General features: G+C 40.1%; 1 protein-coding gene across 1 annotated transcript in view; it reads left to right on the forward strand.

Annotated features, from left to right (window-relative positions):
• The window catches only part of UNC5D (unc-5 netrin receptor D), a 633,424-nt gene extending 615,166 nt beyond the window's left edge, over window positions 1-18,258 (forward strand). The window contains exon 17 of the mRNA XM_040242921.1: window positions 12,231-18,258. Coding sequence (XP_040098855.1) covers window positions 12,231-12,435 — 205 coding nt within the window. The 3' untranslated portion in view covers window positions 12,436-18,258. The remainder of the gene's footprint in view (window positions 1-12,230) is intronic.
• Window positions 18,259-20,871: the final 2,613 nt, after the last annotated feature.

Consider the following 20,871-nt stretch of genomic DNA (forward strand, 5'->3'; position numbering starts at 1 on the left):
ACACATGAGGACTACAAGGACTGCCTTCAAAGTCATCAATTTCAGACCTTGTACAGCAGAGAAAATGCATCTCAAACTGGGAGACTAACGTGGACATCCTTTTGTGTCTGGGCTATAATGAGCAGTAATAGCTACACAGGGACACACTGTCCTCTCCAATGTCAGGGTCAAAACACAAGAACGTTTGGTGTGCCAGTTTGTTTTTGTTTGCTTCTGCTTCTCCTTGAAAACCCTTTCTCTAGGAAAGCCTAAATGTCCTTAACATCCAAAATTCAAACAACCTACTCTGGAAATTTTCTACCATAGTTTCAAGAAAATCTCCATTTTCAGTCAATTTTAGTAAGTGTTAGTCACTCAGTCATGTCCAACTCTTTGCAACCCCACAGACCATATAACACACCAGGCTCCTGTCTCCATGGAATTCTTTAGGCAGGAATACTGGATTGGGTTGCCATTTCCTTCTCCAGGGGATCTTCTCTACCCAGGAATCAAAACCAGGTCTTCTGCATTGCAGGTGGATTCTTTACTACCATCTGAGCCTCCAGGGAAGCCTGAATATATATATGAAACTGTGTGTGTGTATATCTATCTATATGTGTGTGTATGTATATATGTGTATGTGTGTATACATATATGCACACATGTATATACACATGTATACATACACACACATATATATATCTTCTCCAGCATGGGAAGAAACATGTGACAGGTGAAGGATATTTTCAGATGCAATTTGTTAAAACTTCTTGTTGCATAATCTGAAATCACTGATCTTGCTCTCTTAGGGTTACAAATAAGAGAGTCCTTATTATCATCAGTTGCTAGTGTGATCATTAATTTGTGTTAAAACACAGAAATCTGACGTTGTCCACAGGCCAATATCACTGGGTAAGAAAGCTGTTCTGTAGCTTGAGATTTCATCAACCCTGGTATCACAAAAGATCATCACAGAGTCACTCTTCTATTAGGGAATTCACCTACCTCTGTGTCTTGTGACAGCATCTTTACCTGACTCTCTCCCCTTCCTTTCAATTTCCCAAAGTGAAAAGTTAGTACAGCAACAGCCCTCAAACCATCAAGGAAGCATTTCAAACGGAATGGAGAGAAACAGTGGCTGTTATCATGTTGCCAGTGAAAACATTCTCCTCCTTTTGGTAAATGCAAATGTCACTGATGATAATTTGCCTTTTTGTCAAACAAGTGCCTACTTAGATCTGAATAGGAAAGAAGATACATGAACTAGTAAGTTAAAGGCTTAGACTGTGAGACATGTCGGGGGGTTGGTGGGGGGCGGCGTGCTGTAAAGCAACACAGGTGGCCTTGCAACTTGCCTGGCATATGGATCACAATAAACAAGCCACACAGCCCAGCAAAGAATGTCATAGTTAACAGCTGCAATTAGATTCTGTGAGCAAACTATTACTCAGAGTCCATACTTACTACATTTTCAGAGCTGAGATTGCACTTTTATTCTACAAATCCAGCTGCAATAATTCTCCACTTAAGTGCTCTTGGCCACAGCTGATTGGTAGGTGGGTGGGACTAATAAAGAATTGGCCACATAGGAGTAGAGGGCAGGGACCTTTGCTGAGAACTAAAGTAAGTAATATCAGAAACTAACTGCTTCAGCTAGAAGTACTCACCCATATTTAAATTTCCATAGCATTTTGTATTTTTATGATACTTTTTAAAAATTACAGTTAGATATACCTAGATAGTACTTTCTGCTGCTGCTGCTACTACTAAGTCACTTCAGTTGTGTTCAACTCTGTGCGACCCCATAGACGGCAGCCCACCAGGCTCCACCATCCCTGGGATTCTCCAGGCAAGAACACTGGAGTGGGTTGCCATTTCCTTCTCCAGTGCATGAAAGTGAAAAGTGAAAATGAAGTCGCTCAGTTGTGTCCAACTCTTCATGACCACATGGACTGCAGCCTACCAGGCTCCTCCGTCCGTGGGATTTTCCAGGCAAGAGTGCTGGAGTGGGTTGCCATTGCCTTCTCCATAGTACTTTCTACTTCTGGGAAAATCAAGAAATTTGCCCTGAATGAATGACACGATCTTTTTCTTTGGATAGTATGCTGTGCTGTGCTTGGTTGTTCAGTCCTGTCTGACTCTTTGCAACCCCATGGACTGTAACCCACCAGGCTCCTCTGTCCATGAGGATTTTCCAGGCAAGAATACTGGAGTGGGTTGCCATGCCTTTCTCCAGGGGATTTTCCCAACCCAGGAATTGAACCAGGGTCTCCTGCATTGCAGGCAGGTTCTTTACCAGCTGAGCTACCAGGGAAGCCCTTGGATAGTATACTTGACCTTAAAATCTTGCCTAATAGAATTGATATGAATAAGCATCAAATGATTTTGAAAGTTGGTCTCAAAAGAGAATTTGGCTATTATTATGGAAGATTCCTGTCTTTCCGCTCAGTACCTGAAATTCTACTATTAGGTCATTCTTCTTTAAGACTTCATGATGACCATATTCCAGAAATCCTTGTGAAAACACAGCAGCGTGACCAAGTTGCTATGGGAACAGATGCTGAATAAAGTGCATGAAATACAAAAGGGTGAGGAGAAGGGAAGCAGCCAGAATGGAAGAAAGGATTCCAAGATGAAATGGAGTAGATAAATTACACTTTATTAAGAGTTTCTCATAATAGTATACTTCTTTGAAGTACTGCTGGAGAAATGTATTGCTCATCGGTCAGCTGTGTGTTCAATTGTACTTTGGATGTTAATGTTTTTAGATGATGGTGTAGAAACTGCAAGCAAATGACATTTCTCAAGCCTCATGGCTGATCAGCGGTGCTATGATAACTTGTTTTTCCACCATATCTTTTAACAGGACCTCTAATGAGAAGCAGAATCTTCTCACATTGAGGTCATATCCTTTTATTCCCTCTGCCCGCCCTGTTAATTGGATGCACAGGAGCAGTGAAATGGCCAGAGGGCAGTGGGGAAGGACAGAGGAATGTCACAAGACAGCTTATTAATCTATCTCTGAATAACTTGAGAATTCACTAAAAGTGGAACAGGCCAAGTGCCAGCTTTCTTTTGGGGGTAAAGGAAGGAGGAGGAGAAAAGAAAAAGTGATTACAAAATATATACAGAATGCCTGCTTCACAGCAGACTACCAAGTATGGTCACTCAAGAACCCGTGAGACTTTATTTTCACTCTTGTGTTGGGGGATTTGCTAGGATCACACCAAATGAAACTGTCTGGGTTTTGCAGGCTAGCGGTTAGAAAACACATCCTTAACCTTTAAATAATAAAGACGGTGTGAGGCTACCATTTCAAAAAAAAAAAGCAATCCTCATAACTCTAAGGTAAATTAATACATGGGGAGATACAATTCATGACACAGGTCCTTGGAGGCAAAATATGATAAACCTCAAATCACATTTTCTGGTTCTGGCCCAATAGACCTTTGCCGAGTTTGCCGAGTCTGAATTTGAAGAGTCCTCAGTGTGAAGCCAGAGAGACCCAACACAGCCAAGTGGTGGGTGTTCAGGCTTCTCCCAGTTAAGGTAATGACTCACGAAACTGCCCACTAATACGAATCTGAAAACAGCCTGGGGCCAGTTTAGCCATGAACAAACCATATATACAGTTTGTAAGTGGCAGGTTTTTCTCCTAAAGGCAATATGCGAGAGAAGCTGTTTCTGCCCCTCCCAGAGAACCAACGGAGGAGGCAATGGCACCCCACTCCAAATTTTCCAGCCTGGAAAATCCCATAGACGGAGGAGCCTGGTAGGCTGCAGTCCATGGGGTCTCAAAGAGTTGGACACGACTGAGTGACTTCACTTTCACTTTTATGCATTGGAGAAGGAAATGGCAACCCACTCCAGTGTTCTTGCCTGGAGGATCCCAGGGATGGGGGAGCCTGGTGGGCTGCCATCTATGGGGTCGAACAGAGTCGGACACGACTGAAGCAACTTAGCAGCAGCAGCAGAGAACCAAAGTTGTGCTCCCACTCTAAGCTGCAGGAGTGGTGACAGGGGCATTGTATTCCTTTTATGCAAGGGGTGAGTTTGCACTGGTCTTTGAAGGACTGTTTCCCTTCTTTCTTTAGTCACTAAGTCATGTCTGACTCTTTTGTAACGCCAGGGACTATGGCCCACCAGGCTCCCCTGTTCATGGGACCTTCTAGGCAATAATACTGGAGTGGGTTGCCATTCCCTTCTCTAGGGGATCTTCCCGACCCAGGGATTGAACCCACGTCTCCTGCATTGGCAGGTGGGTTCTGTACCACTGAGCCACCAGGGAAGCCCTTCCCTTAAGTTAATGTAATTTTCAGAAAAGATGGACATGCCCAAGCCCCTTTATAGGGGAAATCATTCTCTTCATGGGTTCATCTCAAGCAGTAGTACAAATGCTGACAAAGTCAGAATCCCTGGATTTGACTGTCTTCATAATTGGAGAAAATGAAATTATGGGGAGGATTTTACTAATTCATTAAATAATCCTTTAATAAAGTACTTAACTATTTCTTTTCAGTATGTGTAAAGATTTATTTAAACACACTGAGTATTTTTCAAATGTAAAAGTATCAATATTTCTCCCTTTGCCCCTTCAGGATTAGTACCATGGTCTTTTATCTTGGAACAAATAGTGGTCTTTCTCCTCTATCCTCAGGATTCTTGAAAATATCTCAGTGTTATTGAAGAACTTTAAATGAGACGTATTTTTCCATGCTATATCCCCATTCAAAGAAATGTGAGATTTGCTTTTGCAGTTTTCACTTCCATTCACTGCCAAATATAAGAAATTGTCAGAGGCTTATAATGAATGAAACTGGAGAGCTGAAAACAGAGTCTACAACTGGCTTTATTCCTTTTGGCAGCTCACTGGGGGTCCTGAAGGCTCCAAGGCTTAAATCCATTTTCTAAAGAAGGAAGAATCCTTGCTAGTCCCTTTCAGGAGCCAGATAATGGAATAAGCAAAAGGAAGAACTATTAATATTAATTTCATTGCCAGATTAATTGGCCCAAAATAATTAATGCACCACCCTTAGGGCACAACAGAGTGAAACTCAGCATGTTTTCAGCTGCCTTTATGTTTTCCTCTTGGGTTCCCCATACCAGCTTCCTTTCAGTGTGAAGGCACAGGGGTAGAGGGGGGCAGTGGAGGGGTGGAGACACAGAGGTGATATAATGATGAGCATCTTTTGCCTATTCTTTAGGAAGTGCATCAGACTTGGTTTATCCTAAAAGCTGCTCTGCTGTTTGAGTGGCCAGTGAGGATGAAGTTTGGGGATGAAAGCTTGATGAATTGAGCAAATGCTTATGCTGTGTCCAATTACTGTTATTCAGTATAAATGGCTTTTCTCTTCTATTTGCATTTAAAGAACCATATGGAGGTTGTTTTCGGTCACATAAGAGGTTTTCATTAAATGAGACAATTAGGATAGCAGGGATATTAATATTTTTTTTCATTATGACTATGTTTCAATTCCCTGTTTAGTACTATACAGTAGGATTATGCACCATTCTTGTAATGATGTCTCCCAATTTATTATAGGCAGCTTAGTTTTCACTTTGTATGCTGCCAAACTATTCAGAAAGAAGATATTTTTTAGAAAAAGTTGACATAGGTATAAATGGTAATGATTTATAGAATATTAACAGATTTGTTGCCTCAATGTTACAGGTGCAAGTGGTTCCCTGCTACTTGGAAGTGTTGAGTGACCCCCTAAATTCTGCACCAAAGTATTGCATGTGCCTGTGATGAGACATCTTCCGTGCTAAAAGATGTGAAGCTGCAGCTCAGATGTGGTCCCCTGCTAGATTCATTCATTCTCACAATTAGTTACAAAGAAGAGCTTGCAGCTTTCAAATAGGCATATCAACCCCCTGGTAGCAAGGCTCTGAGTCACTAAAATAGAGGCGTTGTTATCTGGAATTCAGAATGAAAGGCAGTCCCTTATAGGTCACACATAGTCAAGATAGAACTAAGATGCTAAGACAGGCAGACTCCAGCTTTAAGCACACATGCCCTGGGTAGCTCTTTCTGCCTGTATGTCCCCAGGGCTCACACAGAGCCTCAGACCTGCACCTCCTCCATTACTGTTATCTGATCTTTCTGTTAACTGACTGAGGATTTAGATGTTACTATTCCCTAAGATGTTTGTATTTGAATACTTCTTTCAAGTACTAAAGAAAGGCTGGTATCTTTCGCTTCACACCTAGACACTTTGCCTTTTCATAAAATGAGCCCTGGGTTGCAACAGTAAATGGCAGAATTTTATCATTAGGTCCTCAATTCTCTCCTCTCTGTACCCAAAAATGGGAACAGAAAGCACAGTAATTATTTCCATAAATTCTCAAATCTAACCTAATTTCCAACTAACATGGTCATTAGTTTGAGGCTGTATTTTGAAAACTGAGATTGTATATTAAAACTTGGTGGTTGACCCATATACACCATTATAAGTTGGCCTGTGTCTAACTAGTGAAATTGCTAACGATTTATGTTCTCAATTCTGCCCTGGCTTCCACATAAAGAATGGAATTTTAATTGGGGATGAGGGACAATAGGGTAAGGAAGACTCAGGAAGATGAAATTAACCATAGTAATAAAACATCTCCTCAGGAGCTCAGGTGAATAGAAAGCTTGTAGGGGCAACAAAACAAAATTAAATAAACTATTACTACTTAATGAATGTACATGGATAAATCTATCTAGGTGTCTTAGCGTGTACTTTTTATGGTTTATCTGGCTTCTTTCAGTGAGAGTTCCAAAGGAAAAGGTAAGGTCATTGAGTCTACAGGATTTAGAACAAATGAATTGAAGACAAAGGGTGATTCTAAAGTAAATTCCTAAGATTTAGAGTAGATAATCTTATCTATACAGTATGCAGGGCTTCCCTGATAGCTCATTTGGTAAAGAATCCACCTGCAATGCAGGAGACCCTGGATTCCCGAATCAGGAAGATCCACTCAGAAGGGATAGGCTACCCACTCCAGTATTCTTGGGTTTCCCTTGTGGCTCAGCTGGTAAGGAATCTACCTGCAATGTGGGGGACCTAGTTTCGATCCCTGGGTTGGAAAGACCCCCTGGAGAAGGCAAAGGGTGCCCACTCCAGTATTCTGGCCTGGAGAATTCCATGGATAACATAGTCCATGGGGTTGCAAAGAGTCAGACATGACTGAATAACTTTCACTTTCACACAACATGCAGCGTCTTTCAGTTCAGTTCAGTCGCTCAGTCGTGTCCAACTCTTTGCGACCCCATGAATCGCAGCACACCAGGCCTCCCTGTCCATCACCATCTCCCGGAGTTCACTCAGACTCACGTCCATCGAGTCCGTGATGCCATCCAGCCATCTCATCCTCAGTCGTCCCCTTCTCCTCCAGCCCCCAATCCCTCCCAGCATCAGAGTCTTTTCCAGTGAGTCAACTCTTCTCGTGACATGGCCAAAGTACTGGAGCTTCAGCTTTAGCATCATTCCTTCCAAAGAAATCCCAGAGTTGATCTCCTTCAGAATGGACTGGTTGGCTCTCCTTACAGTCCAAGGGACTCTCAAGAGTCTTCTCCAACACCACAGTTCAAAAGCATCAATTCTTCGGTGCTCAGCCTTCTTCACAGTCCAACTCTCACATCCATACATGACCACAGGAAAAACCATAGCCTTGACTAGGCGGACCTTAGTCGGCAAAGTAATGTCTCTGCTTTTGAATATACTATCTAGGTTGGTCATAACTTTCCTTCCAAGGAGTAAGCGTCTTTTAATTTCATGGCTGCCATTTTTCAGAATTATCTTAGTCAATCAGAATTTGAAAAGCCTATGACAAAAGATTCACTGCATAAGAAAGTAACAATTTGAAGCATCTAAGACGAGCATAATAAACACTGACTTCTTTAAACATTTTTCAAAGAGAAAGGAAAAAATTGTTTTGTTGGAGTCATCCACCTGAATTTCAAGATGTCTGTTTTTGCCAAATGTTCCTTTTTCATTTCCAAAAAAAGAAAAATAAAGACACTCAGGAAATCAACTATTGCTATGAATTCTATTTTCTAGTATTAGCAGCGTTTCCTGAATAGTGTTTGCATTTACCTGCCGGTGTTCAAATGTACCAGCATTATTATGAAGAGAAATGGGTCACACAGATTGGGATCAAAATAATTTCAAAAGGGAAGTAGGAAGATAACAAAATGGATATATGGTATACCCATTTTCAAAAATATCATAATACATTTGCACACATGTAAGTAGTAAAATGGGGTTTCCCTAGTGGCTCAGATGGTAAAGAATTTGCCTACAATGCAGGAGAACTGAGTTCCATCCCTGGGTCGGGATTATCCCCTGGAGAAGGAAATAGCAGCCCACTCCAGTATTCTTGCCTGGGAAATCCCATGAACAGAGGAGCCTGGTGGACTATAATCCATGGGGTCGCAAAAAGTTGGACACAACTGAGCAACAAACACTTAAGCAGTAAGATAATCCAGCTATCTTTGAGAAATAGTCTGTATGTCCCCAGTCCTTTTGGCACCAGAGACCAGTTTCATGGAAGATCATTTTTCCACGGATTGGGGACAGGAGGCAGGGGATGGTTTCAGCGAAATTCAAGTGCATTACATTTATTGTGCACTTTGTTTCTATTATTATTGCATCAGTTCCGTCTCAGATCATTGGACATCAAATCTCAGAGGTTAGGGCCTCCTGGCCTATAGCAGTAGCACTCTAGGGTCTTTTGTCTGTTAATTACTCTGGGGTAGACAGGTAAGTATAGTTTAATAGGATGTCTGTTTATCCCAAAGCTGACTGAATCATGTTTAATAAGGCTGATATGCTGCTACATGTATCTACTAAAATTAAGTGGAATTTGAGATTTGTGTGTATTGCCGAGTGTACTTGTATAAATTGAGAGCGTCAATCTGAAACATGCTTTGGGGAGCACATTTAACTTGCTACAGTATGTTCAGAGATCCGTGCCAAGGGAGAGTTCTATTTCTGCCTCTTTGATCATTTAGCTTCCTGTAGCCCTGGGTGCCTAGGCTGCACATTGGAGCATGTGCAAGACTTCTAAGAACCCAGTGCCTGACAAGACTCCGCCTGCAGCTTCGCTGTCCTTCCTCCAGGCAGGTGTGCTTATAACACCTTTGCACCGCAGCAGCATGAATATTCTGAATGGTTTGTTGGGACAAGGACTAATCCCAACCTCCAAAACACATTTTCTTATGCCTCTCCTGAAGTTTTGGTTTTACATTTCATGCCCAGATCATCTTCTCATGTCAAACGTCAAAGCTCCCCCAGCAGTTACAAAGGATAAAGATCTCAGAGTGGTTGGAACAGGGCATGTAGCTCAGGGACCCCAGCAACTTCAACCGTCTAGGGCTTATTTTCAGCACCAGATGAATATTCAGTTTCATCTTCTCTCAAATGGCTACTACATCTGGAAGTCTAGTTTGAGTTAAAAGACAAAACATGGGACGTCATCGGCACCATGACCTACAGGCCAAATCTGGCCCAACACCTGCTTTTCTAGCCCCAGAGCTAAAATGGTTTCAGGAGAATATGTAAGAGTGATATGGTGTGACATGTGAAAACCATGACATTCAAATTTCAGTGTCTCTATAAATAGTTTTAGGAGCACAGTCACCCCCTTTCACTTACATATTGACAATAGCTACTTTCCCACTGCCATGGCAAAGTTGAGTACCTGTTGTAGAGACCAGATGTGGTCCCTACAGTTAAAAATATTTCCTCTCTGGGCCTTTAAAGAAATAGTTTGTCACCCATGGTATAGAATAATGGGTAGCTGTGGGGTTAGTAGGATCACGAGGATTCCAATCACTCCCCCAGACCTGAGTCCATTATTCATCAGTAGCAAATACAAAATATAAACCCTCAATAATATGAGAAGTTTGTACTTCTTTTTGTGGTGCTTGCCAGCATTTGCCTTCCTTTGAAATGACATTGGAGAGCATACAGAAGTCTTTCCCCCATGTCACAAATGTGTGTCAGTGGTCATTATTCTCAAATTACATAGATACAAATTAGTACACAGCCCACCTAGAATCCAGTCACACCTCTCAGTTTTTGCCTCTTTTTCAGCTATTTCTCCAGTTTGTAATCTGCTTGAACACTGGGTGGGATGTGCCCGTTTATGTATAGACCTGGAGATATAGCGCCTTTCCCGGAGGAAGTGGCAGCATTCAAAGCAATGTTTTGAGTAAAAGGAACCAGGATCCCTTCAACTACGGAATCAATATTTGCTTTGCTATTTCTAGTAGTGTAGAAATAACTATACTGGATTCCAGGGCCAACTATGGGGGGAGGGCAGTGGGAGGAAGAAGGAAGGAAAGAGAAGATAAAAGGAAAAGCAAGTAGAATTATTTTTTAATCTGGGCTTCTCCCTCTCTCAAACTAAGATTCAGATGTACTGGAAAGTGTCTGTCATACCCTGATATTTGTGCTGTTTGGCAATCAACTAGCTTTAAGTAGTCTCTTAAGACTTTTGAACAAAATAGAACTTTATTCACTCAAAATCACTGTGCATGCTTTGCTTATAAATGATAATGTGCCCGTAAAAACTTGTCTTCTCTTCCAACTGCTCTTGGCTATAGGAGTCTACTTTGTGATTACACACTGAGTCTGATGATCGAAAGTCATACCATCTTCAAGACAGGCAAATCTTCGTTGACTTTGGGAAATCTTTTCAATTCATCAGAATTTTACCATGACATTTCTATCCCTGCTGTAAAAGTGCCTCTGAAAACCTGTGACCTTTAATCCTTTGTGTGGCCTCAGTCTGCATCATAGCAAAGTTATTGTCCAAAAGGTTATCATTTGTTTTCACTGAAAATCTCATATCATCTGAAACAAGCTCCAAGCAATCAATTACTCAGTCGATAGATATTGAATAAATACCTGTCACAGTATTACGATCAGTGTTGTTGCAGAATCAGAAAATGATTATCTATGGCCCTTCCAAGTGTCTGCAATCACACTGAGAAGGCAGAGCTCACAAACATGGTATACACATGTATATGCATATATACATATATATATATGAATTTTACTCACATGAAAATGTAAGCAGAAGCATAAAGAGAAAAATAATAAATCATGTTGAGCAAAGAGATGAGAATTGTCTATAAGATGTTACTGAAAAACCTGAATGAACCTTCTGGCCAACCCAGCACAATCCGGGCCTTATAAGAGTGTAGGATGTTCATAAACAGAGGGTAAAGAGGGAAAGTGGGCATTTCCTAGCAACAGAATTCACTGGATGAAGACAAGGAGAAAAGCGTTACCTCAGTCAGCGTTAATAGCTCAAAGGAAAAAAAAATATGGAGGGAAAATAAATATATAGCCATAGCTAGGATGAGGCCAGACCAAGGCAGGCAGTGAAAACAAGTAGATACCTGATGACTGAAGAAACAAACAGGAGATATTAGAGAGTTTGGAGCTTTAACGAGCTGGAAGGCGTTTGCTGTGATTCAACTGTAAATTCAATAGAGCATAAATAATGAAGCTGCTGAGTTTGTCAGAAAGAAAGAGAAGACTCAAAAATCAATGTCCTAGGGTGAGAGATTAGAAGAATAGCTGTCGTTACTGGGATGCTTTTCTGATTCCTTTTTTAATGGGTAGAATATTTGTTACTAGAATGGGGGCCGGTAGGAGGTGTGGAGCTTATACTGATTTCTGATGCACTGAGTCTGCGGAGGAAGGCTGATACCTAATTGGAGCAGTCCCTCAGTCATTTAGAAAGTCTGTCACTAGCTTACATTAACCTAGAAGACAGGAGGTGCCGGTTTAGACACTGTCCACTGGAGTTGATAACTAGTCCATTTGGTATATGAGCCCAAGGAATCACACATAAAATCTTGACAGCCCTTATATTCACTGTGGGAGGCATAAAGAAGTGTTAGATAATTTGGAAAAAAAAAAATAGGGGTTATATCATCACATAAGCTAGTGGAACAGAGCTTTTTAAGAGAGTGTTCAAGAGAGAAACACGCTCATACACACACACACAACTCAAGGAAGGTGAGGACCAAGAAGACACTTACAGGATAAGAAGGTCATTGGAAACCCTCCAAAGCACAGTTTCAGTTGAGTGATCTGATACAAACTAGACCATCCCCAGGTCTACTTTAATGGAGCTCTTTAGTCAAATAATAGCTCTTACAGTTCATTTCTAATTCCCTTATAACTATTGTATATGTTCCTTTATTTCTGTTTATTTTTGCCTTGTCATTTTGTTTCTTCAATTCTGTCTAGGAATTTGTCTTATTTTGCTACACAAAGTAGCCCGTCTGCTGTCATTTTGAACCTGTGGGAAGCTCGTCATCAGCACGATGGTGACCTTGACTCCCTGGCCTGTGCCCTTGAAGAGATTGGGAGGACACACACGAAACTCTCAAACATTACGGAATCCCAGCTCGATGAAGCCGACTTCAGCTACAGCAGGCAAAACGGACTCTAGTCCACTTCCTCTCCTGAGATAGTGATGGCCAGCTTTGGGACATTTGCTTTCAAGGGGAAAGAAAGAGGCAGCTTTCTGCCCAGTGGCATTGGGGAGTTCAGCCTTCATTTATAATCAGTCAACATCCCTGATTGAAGACACTGAATTTGATATAGGTAAAATATCTTGGTAGGGAAAAGTACTAGCTCTCTTAAACATAAGACGGTTCTACAGTCTCCTCTGAATCCATACTTGGGTTCACACTTGAGGGACTGCTCAGATTTGGAGTGACAAGGATAAAGTGAGCTAACTGTGGGGAAAGATGAGTTGTAGCAAAGCTGGGAAAACAGATTAAATCAGTGCATGTTTTGAAACAGATTTTTAATGATGTGCCCCCAAAGGACCAGCTGATGCTGGCTAGACTGTCAAGAGTTTTCTAACCAACTGGCATGGGAGATGTTGGCAATCATTGTAAACTGGCTTTTAGAAGTGAGACAGGGTTGCCAACTCATTTGTAGACTTCAACGGTGTCAAGAAGGGCATTTAGAATTTCGAATCTGAGTACACCACACCAGCACCAATTCCCTATCTATCCCAGCCACTTAATATGTCGAGAGGTAAGAGAGACCACACGCTCGTCTTGCAGCATACCTACCCCACCTTCATTTTCTCCAAGGACAAATCTATCCACATTCTTTCTGCCCCTTACACTAGGGGAGAAGTTTCAAGGAACATAGACTTTTCAGTATGGGAATTTATTTTTTCTAGCTTAACTCAACAGAACCATCTCTAATTCTCAGCCAAGCCACTCAACTTGCAAAAGCTATTAGAACACAGTTTACACACAGATTTAGAGACGAGAGGGGTCAAATCAGATCCGAGGAAACATGAACTGCAGATGCCACAGGCCTCAAGCTGTCATTCTAGGGTGCAGGCATTCATTTAGTTCCCCACCATGGTGGTTATGAAGGGATGAGGGGTTTCAGGGTCCTTTACAATCCAGTTCTTGAATTTTCCAGCCTTTTGGTACTGTGTTCATACAAAATCTCTCCATAGAGACTATAGGTCATCTTCGTTTTGCCTCTTAAGAAATTAGCAAATGGTCTTTGCTCTAAATGTTATCCGACTACATAGACATGAGGAATACGTCTACCAATGTCTCAAACTACACACGTTGTTCAGAGAGCCTCCATGCTCCAATAATTCAACCTCCTTGAGTATGTTTTCTTTAAGGACCATTAACATAGTATACTATGTTTGAAATGAAAGGCAACAATATTGTGGAGAATTGAAATCCACAGATAATACATGACCCCCATCTTAACACTTCACTCCATCTTTTATCCTGTTTAATTATTTTTGACAAAATGTCCTGATAGACTAAAGATGAACAGATTTGCTCCTGTTCATTTAGTGGATCTTTTAATTAGCTGTCCAGAATCAGGACAGCCAAAGTCAAGGACCTAGATTAACCCACTACCTAGCGGTTGACTCCATTAGAATAAAAATAGGGAATGGGGCAGATGGGAAATACTTGGCAGTAGAGATGCAGCCAATTTTTTAAACAACATAGATCCCATGTTTAAAAAAATGAATATCCACCTAAGTGAAAAACGACCAAAAGTAAGGTGAATTTACAATACCCTGGATAAGGCTTTGAAGAACTCTTTAATGTGTTGGCCATTTTCTCTAATGAATGTGTGGTACAAAGGTCCCTTGTATTTGATAGAAGGCTTTGCTACATGAAATTCAAAAGCATCTTGCTTTTCTCAGGAACCAAAGGTATATTATATAGAACAAGTCCTCCTAGAACTGTTGAACATATTTTCAAAATACCACACCTCCATCAGGAAAACACTTTTTTGCTAGTGTACTCAAGTTGTTTATTCCTTCTAGGAGCAAAACAGAGAAAGTGCAAAAGTGTAAATCATTTGCTACCCCTGATATGATTTGAGATAGAAGTGGAAATTGATGTGTCAGTCTCCCACAATAAACCTGAGGGTTGATTGGCATGGGTGGTATACAGAAAGAATCTGCATTGAACTGCTGAATGCGAACTTAAACACAGTGTAGAGCTTATATTGTTATCCGTCTTGGATGATTTTTGTTTTAAATATCCTACCCATTTTTCCTCTTCTCTTCTAATTGGCCTTTTAATTGTTTCATCTATTCTGTGAATCCACAGAGATCTTTTTTAGATTTTTGATATTTTTTATATTTTAAAACAGATGGAAAATGTCGATGTTTTCCCTAGATCTATCTAGATTGTTTTAAGATAAGAATTTATTATCAATTCCTGTCTAGAATTTCCTCCATTTTCTTTTTTTTTTTTTTTTTTTGGCCTGAATTTTATAAATAAATGTGATAAAGGAAGCAAAAAAAACATAATTCACCTCAAATTTCAGCCCAAAGTTCAAACCCACCTTTCAATCCATTTTGTTTCCTCTTTACATTTCTCATTTCTTCCAGGATCCCATGTAGGATTTCTACAGGTTTTCTACAGTAGGAGATTCTGTGGCCATTGCAGGTCAGGATTGCACAGTATTTCATAATAGAATTCCAAAGAGAACCCATATTGTTGAGATTTACAGACCAAGATGTGTTTGTGTGTGGCAGAAGAGGATGAAACTGCACATCAGATAGACTTTGCTGGTGCTTGAACTTGTGGTTATTCACTGCAACCTAAACCCTGGTTTGATTTTAATACTTTACTATCATCTTGCCTTTCTTGAAAGGGATTCCCTATGTCTAAGCACTTACACTCAAAAGTCTTACTGTCCTAGAGCAAAATGAAACAATAAAGGTGGTCTTTCATACTTGGTAGGTGACTTAAAATTTTTACAGGATAGCCCACTTAATGCCAAATCTTTCAATGCTCAAATGCATCTAATAGCCCAGCTTTAAACATGACTTAAAAGGAGCCACCAAAACGCTGCATTTCCCAGCTTCCCCAGACTGCAGCCCCATAAAGGTAATTTACAGTTTTTAGAGCATTGCTTGTGCAGTCTTCCAGGCTTACATTAAAAATCCTTGAAGCCAAAAGGAAGCTCACTCTATGGATTTAAATGCAAACTTCATTTACCAGTGCAGGAAGTCTCATAAAACTCAGATGTACTCCCACAAAAATTTTATTGGCCTTTTTGTAAGAGATAAATAGGAATTGACAGTTCTCTTGAAAGAGGGGAACTTCTCTCTTTTCTGTTATTTTTATTTCCAACTGCAAGTGTTCTCCTTTGCCACAGTCCCTGTTATTTTCTTTTCAGTTGACTTTGAGAGAAGTTATGAAGTCAAATCACTAAACAGGGTTCTCTTTGGATTAAAAGTTCTGGATGTATTATAACAGTTTCCCTTGGTAGAAATTCTCACCATCGGGATTGATAAGAGAATATTAAAAAGAATAGAACTGGTTGAAGATGGTGTTGTCCACTTTGCAAACATCTGACCAATCTACCTGTGAATTTCAAAGTGTTACAGAATCTTTTGATATGCTTTGGGTTTTTTTTGCCATCTTCCCTTCGATTTCTTAATCCCCCTGTAAAGGTGTTGAGTCAGATGTGTTAAAGGTGAAGTTCTCTCAGGGGGTCTTTTCTCCAGATCCGTGAAGGTCACAGGAACTATGAAGGAGCTGAGAAACGGCTTTTCTGGCCCACTGTGCGGCCCATTTTCATTAATTCCCCTCATGAAACATTGCAGAGTTCTGAATCCTTGGTAACTCCCATTGACTGGACCAGAGGTGACGTCCACAGCAAATGGGAGAACAAAATATTGTCCTACAGATAGTGACACATTCTATGATCCCTTTGGTGTTAGTTGCCATAGTGCTGTATTTACAAAAATTGATGCTTTAGCCAAACGCTGAATGGCCACTGTTTCTGCCGTTTCCACTGTTTTGTCTGCATAGAACTTTCCTGAACTACAAGCAAAAATGTATTTTGTCAAATGTCACAAAGTGAAAATGTTACTAATCTTAGGTGTGCTGCATAGTTTGTGTTTTTACTTTCCAAACTTCTTTCAAAAGCTGCGGTTATAAAGCTGTTTGGCTGTGTTGACAGCATGTGGTGTTTTTGCAAAAGCAATTCTAGGAGAGCCAGTGTCTACCGTGGACTCCTCACATCCCCAGTTCCAGGCTTGTCAACAAAACCGAGAAAGCAATTCGTATGCTGTTATTTTTTCAAGAAAGAGAAGGGGATGGAAATCAGACCTGGCTGTTAGTCACTAGTGTGTAGTACTGTGATCTGAAGTAGGAAATTTAACTCACATAGAATAATTGTGGTTTCTGAAGCAGCTACTTTGATTTTTCCTTTTGCAGTGAAGATCATGGATTTGGAATGTCCTCATGAGGTGGGCCTAAGTCAGTGACAGTAAACTCCATGTCTTGGAACCCACCCTCCATCTGAACCCAAAGATTAAAAAGGCAGTAAGCTTCATGTTTAGGCCAGAGATGCAAAAGTTCCTCCCCCATCCCTAATATTGAGTTTGGCAAGGTTTACTTTTTTTTTCCCCAAAAAGTTAAATGAGAAACTATATCACTAAATTTGATAATGTAGTTCTTTGCATGAATGGAAATGTGTGTTAAATCATTTTATGCAAGGCATGATAATAATGAAAATGTCCTTTGGCTTCAAATTGTGCTCACCTGCCAAAAGTATTTCCCTATCTGAAGCATTATTTACATCTAAATTCCTAAATTGGACAAATTACATAATCCCATTAAAATTGGATATAGAGAGTAGGTCGAAACGTGACTGTGGTTCTGTTGAATCATGAAAAGGAAAGGTGATATTTGAGAATTTGTGGACAGAATATCATGCCTTCTGACCCCATTACTGAAACAGATATTAGAACCAGAAATAGATCTAATAATTCCAGTATTCCTCCATTAGCAGCTCTGATGATACTTAAGGGGAAGTCACCTCTTACCAGGAGACTTTCATTTAAGCCTCATCAGAGGGTGACTAAAATATTTCAATCGGAAACACCTTCCAAGGTCTGTCCTAAATTATGTTGACCACTCTCATTCAAAACTTCTCTGTAAGAAGGTGGGAAACACTCCATCTGTGAAAATTTTCCGGTCAGGAAAACAGTTTCCTCCTTTTCTAAACTGGAATAAAGGCCAACTTAATGTTTCCCATTCTTCAGAACTGTATCTGATTGGTGCATGCAATCCAGTAAGTCTCAACCTAGAAATATTGCAAATATAAGCAGTAAGAGGAAAACTGGCTAATTCTTCCTGACTCAAACTGAAAAAACAAAAAGGAAAAAAGATATATATAAGTAATGGTTTACCTCCACTTCTGTATGGAAGAAATTTTAAAACAGATTTCATTTTGTTCTGTTTATTTTGGGAAAGTGTGTGTGCACATATGTGTGTGTGTGTGTGTCAGGGTGGGGAGGGTGGTTCTTTCAGATGACTCATATCTCAAACCCATTCCACTCTCAACATTCATTTGATGTGTTCAAAGCCGGAAAAAAAAAAGCAGAACTGAATACTTAATTTGACATGAAGCTGAAGGAGTGAACAAGCCAGAGGGGAGAGTTTGAATAAAGCATGGCCTTGGCTTCATACCACACTTTTTGTGCCTTGTATTATCAGTGTAAATTCTGAATGTTGTACAGTAAATACTTGGATGGACTTCTTAGAAAAGGCTGCACTGGCTTCTTTTTCAGCACATGTACATATCTATAAATATATATACATATATATTTGGTAATGCCAAACAGCTGTGTTATATTGTATTGAACAAAAATGGACGGTTTGGATGTTTTATGTAGTTTGCAAAAAAACTGGATGGTTACAGACTTTTCAAGATAAATGTACAGACATAAATTCCTGCATATCAGTTATTTATGAATAAAGAGTCTTTTATTGACATTTTAGGATATTCCACGAGTGGAACTTTGAACTGTCAATGAGAATCCCTTCTACACACTTCCTGACACATCCATGCTGGGGCTGGAATGCCTTCCATATCGAGGACAATTTCCAGTATATTGAACCTAATTAATATGTTGAACCTAATGTCTCCTGCCCTCAAGAAGATAAAATGAGGCACATGGAAGCAAAGATGAGATGATTTTTTTTTTTTTGAGATGCTCTCCTAAATATTTCTAGACCACATCAACACACACACACACCACCACCCTTGGGATTATATTTTATACAGTCTTAAGATACCTGCCACACCCTAACTGGGATACCATTTCCATTATTCCTTAAAATGCTTGCATTATTTTTTACAGACACTAGAGAATGTTCTGCCTCTCCATGGGAAAATGTTAAGAACATAAGTAATGTTGTACACTTCAAATACATCTTGACTGACTGAATCTGTTTTGAATGGTTTTTAACACATTATTGACCGGGGGATTTTTGCAGAAACTAATGCCTGTGGCTGGCGATTTGTTATATATGTGAATATTGAAATATCTCCAGTCAATAATGTTCAGGTAACAAAAGATGTATTATTATGCCTCTGCTCAATAAGCTGTTAAAATGCTGAAAGTTCCCAAGAATTTAATAACTACTTACAACTGGTTGGAGCCTTTTTCAACAGTATGATTTACTGAAAGATGGTTTCCAATCTACTTCAATGAGTTGGTTGTCAATGAAAAGGTCAAAAATTGGCTTAAACCAGTGCTTTCTAAAACTTGGTTCTTTAAACCATTTCACAGATAACAGGTTTTGTCCCCAAAATTACATTGGAAATTTATAGAATAAAATGTTCTCTAGATTTCTGAAAATCTTTATGTGTACAATGGATCTAGTGTATATGACAGAGCTCTGAGAGGAGTATAGGTAACATCTCCTCAACTTTTGGGGGTCTTATGGGTCTAACAGGAATGGGTGTGATAGTCACCAAGTGGCTGTGAGTTGTTTCAGCTATCCTTTCTGACCACTTTAAGGTAGACAGCACTTTAAAGCTAATTAAAATGTTTTTAAGTTACTGGTGGAATCATAGTTGATTCTAATTACCTTAATCTAGGTAAATTAGTACGATTAGGTACTAATTGTTTCAGTTGTTCCTAATTGCTTAGTGGTTTCAGTTGTGTCTGACTCTTTGTGACCCCAAGAACTGTAGACCACCAGGCTCCTCTGTCCATGGGATTTTCCCAGCAGGAATACTGGAGTGTGTTGCTATGCCCTCCTTCACAGAATCCCTGACCCAGGGATCAAACCCATGCCTCCTTAATCTCCTGCATTGCAGGCAGAATTTACTGCTGAGCCACCAGGGAAGCCCATGATTAGAACCAGCAACAATGTCAGAATTATTTGAAATCGTTACAGCAAATAAATCCAGCTTTGAGTTGGTCAGAACACATTTTAACTAGATAAAGGCGGTGTGGACTGACACAAAGGTCCATATGTAACTAGCTCGTTCTGATGGGAACTTAATAGATCAATTTGAACTGTTATAATTAATTTTTATAAATTATTAAAAGTTTAATTGCTAACAATTATTTTGAATAGTTTTATAAAATTTTAAACTCTTCAAAAATTTTTTAATGTATTATCTAGTTAAGAACCAATTCTGAGTGGATTAAGCTACTTTGGGCTAATCTAGGTATGTTCTATGCAGCCAACATTTGTTAGAATTTCAAACTTATTCTGATAGGGATTACTCATTCATTTAAAAGACTTATTTAGCATTTACTCAATAATAACAGAGTCTAGGTTCAAATTCTCCATTTACCATTTAGCATTGATTTAGCCTGGAGAATTTCGTGGACAGAGGAGCCTGGCAGGCTACAGTCCATGGGATTGCAAAGAGTCAGACAGGACTGAGTGACTTTCACTCACTAACTCACTCAGGCAAGACACTTAATGGGCTTCCCCAGTGGCTTAGAGTTAAGGAATCTGCCTGCAATGCAGGAGCTGCACTTTCCATCCCTGGCTCAGGAAGATCCCTTGGAGGAGGGCATAGCAATTCACCCCAGTATTCTTGCCTGGAGAATCCCATGGACAGAGGAGCTGGGTGGCCTATAGTCCATAGGGTTGCAAAGAATCAGACACAACTGAAGTGACTTAGCACCCATGCACACAAGACAGTTCATATTTCTACTTTATTTCTAATACAAGGATGATCATAGAAATTTAGAGTCTTTCCAGTGTCTGAGGATTAAATGGAAAAAAAAAAAAATACAGGTAAAGCCCTTAGCACGTTACATAGTACTTAGTAAGCAACAGTGAGTGCTAGCTTTTGTCTTACTTTAGAGAGCCCGTATGGAGAGCAGTCAACAAAATGTGTATAAGATCAGCAAAGGCTGGGGAGTGATTGGAGTCTGCCATTCTCTGGATGTATGACCTTGGCCAAGAAACTACCTTTAAAAGGAGATAATCATATCAAACTCTCTGGACACAAAGTAACTGTTCTAGAAATAGTGTAATGCCTGAACACATCTCCAGCTGTCTCTGGCTGGGTCTGGTTCTGAACAGAGATGTTCTAGAACAGTGGTCCC

Source organism: Oryx dammah, unplaced genomic scaffold (assembly GCF_014754425.2).
Source record: "Oryx dammah isolate SB20612 unplaced genomic scaffold, SCBI_Odam_1.1 HiC_scaffold_7, whole genome shotgun sequence".
Lineage (NCBI taxonomy): Eukaryota > Metazoa > Chordata > Mammalia > Artiodactyla > Bovidae > Oryx > Oryx dammah.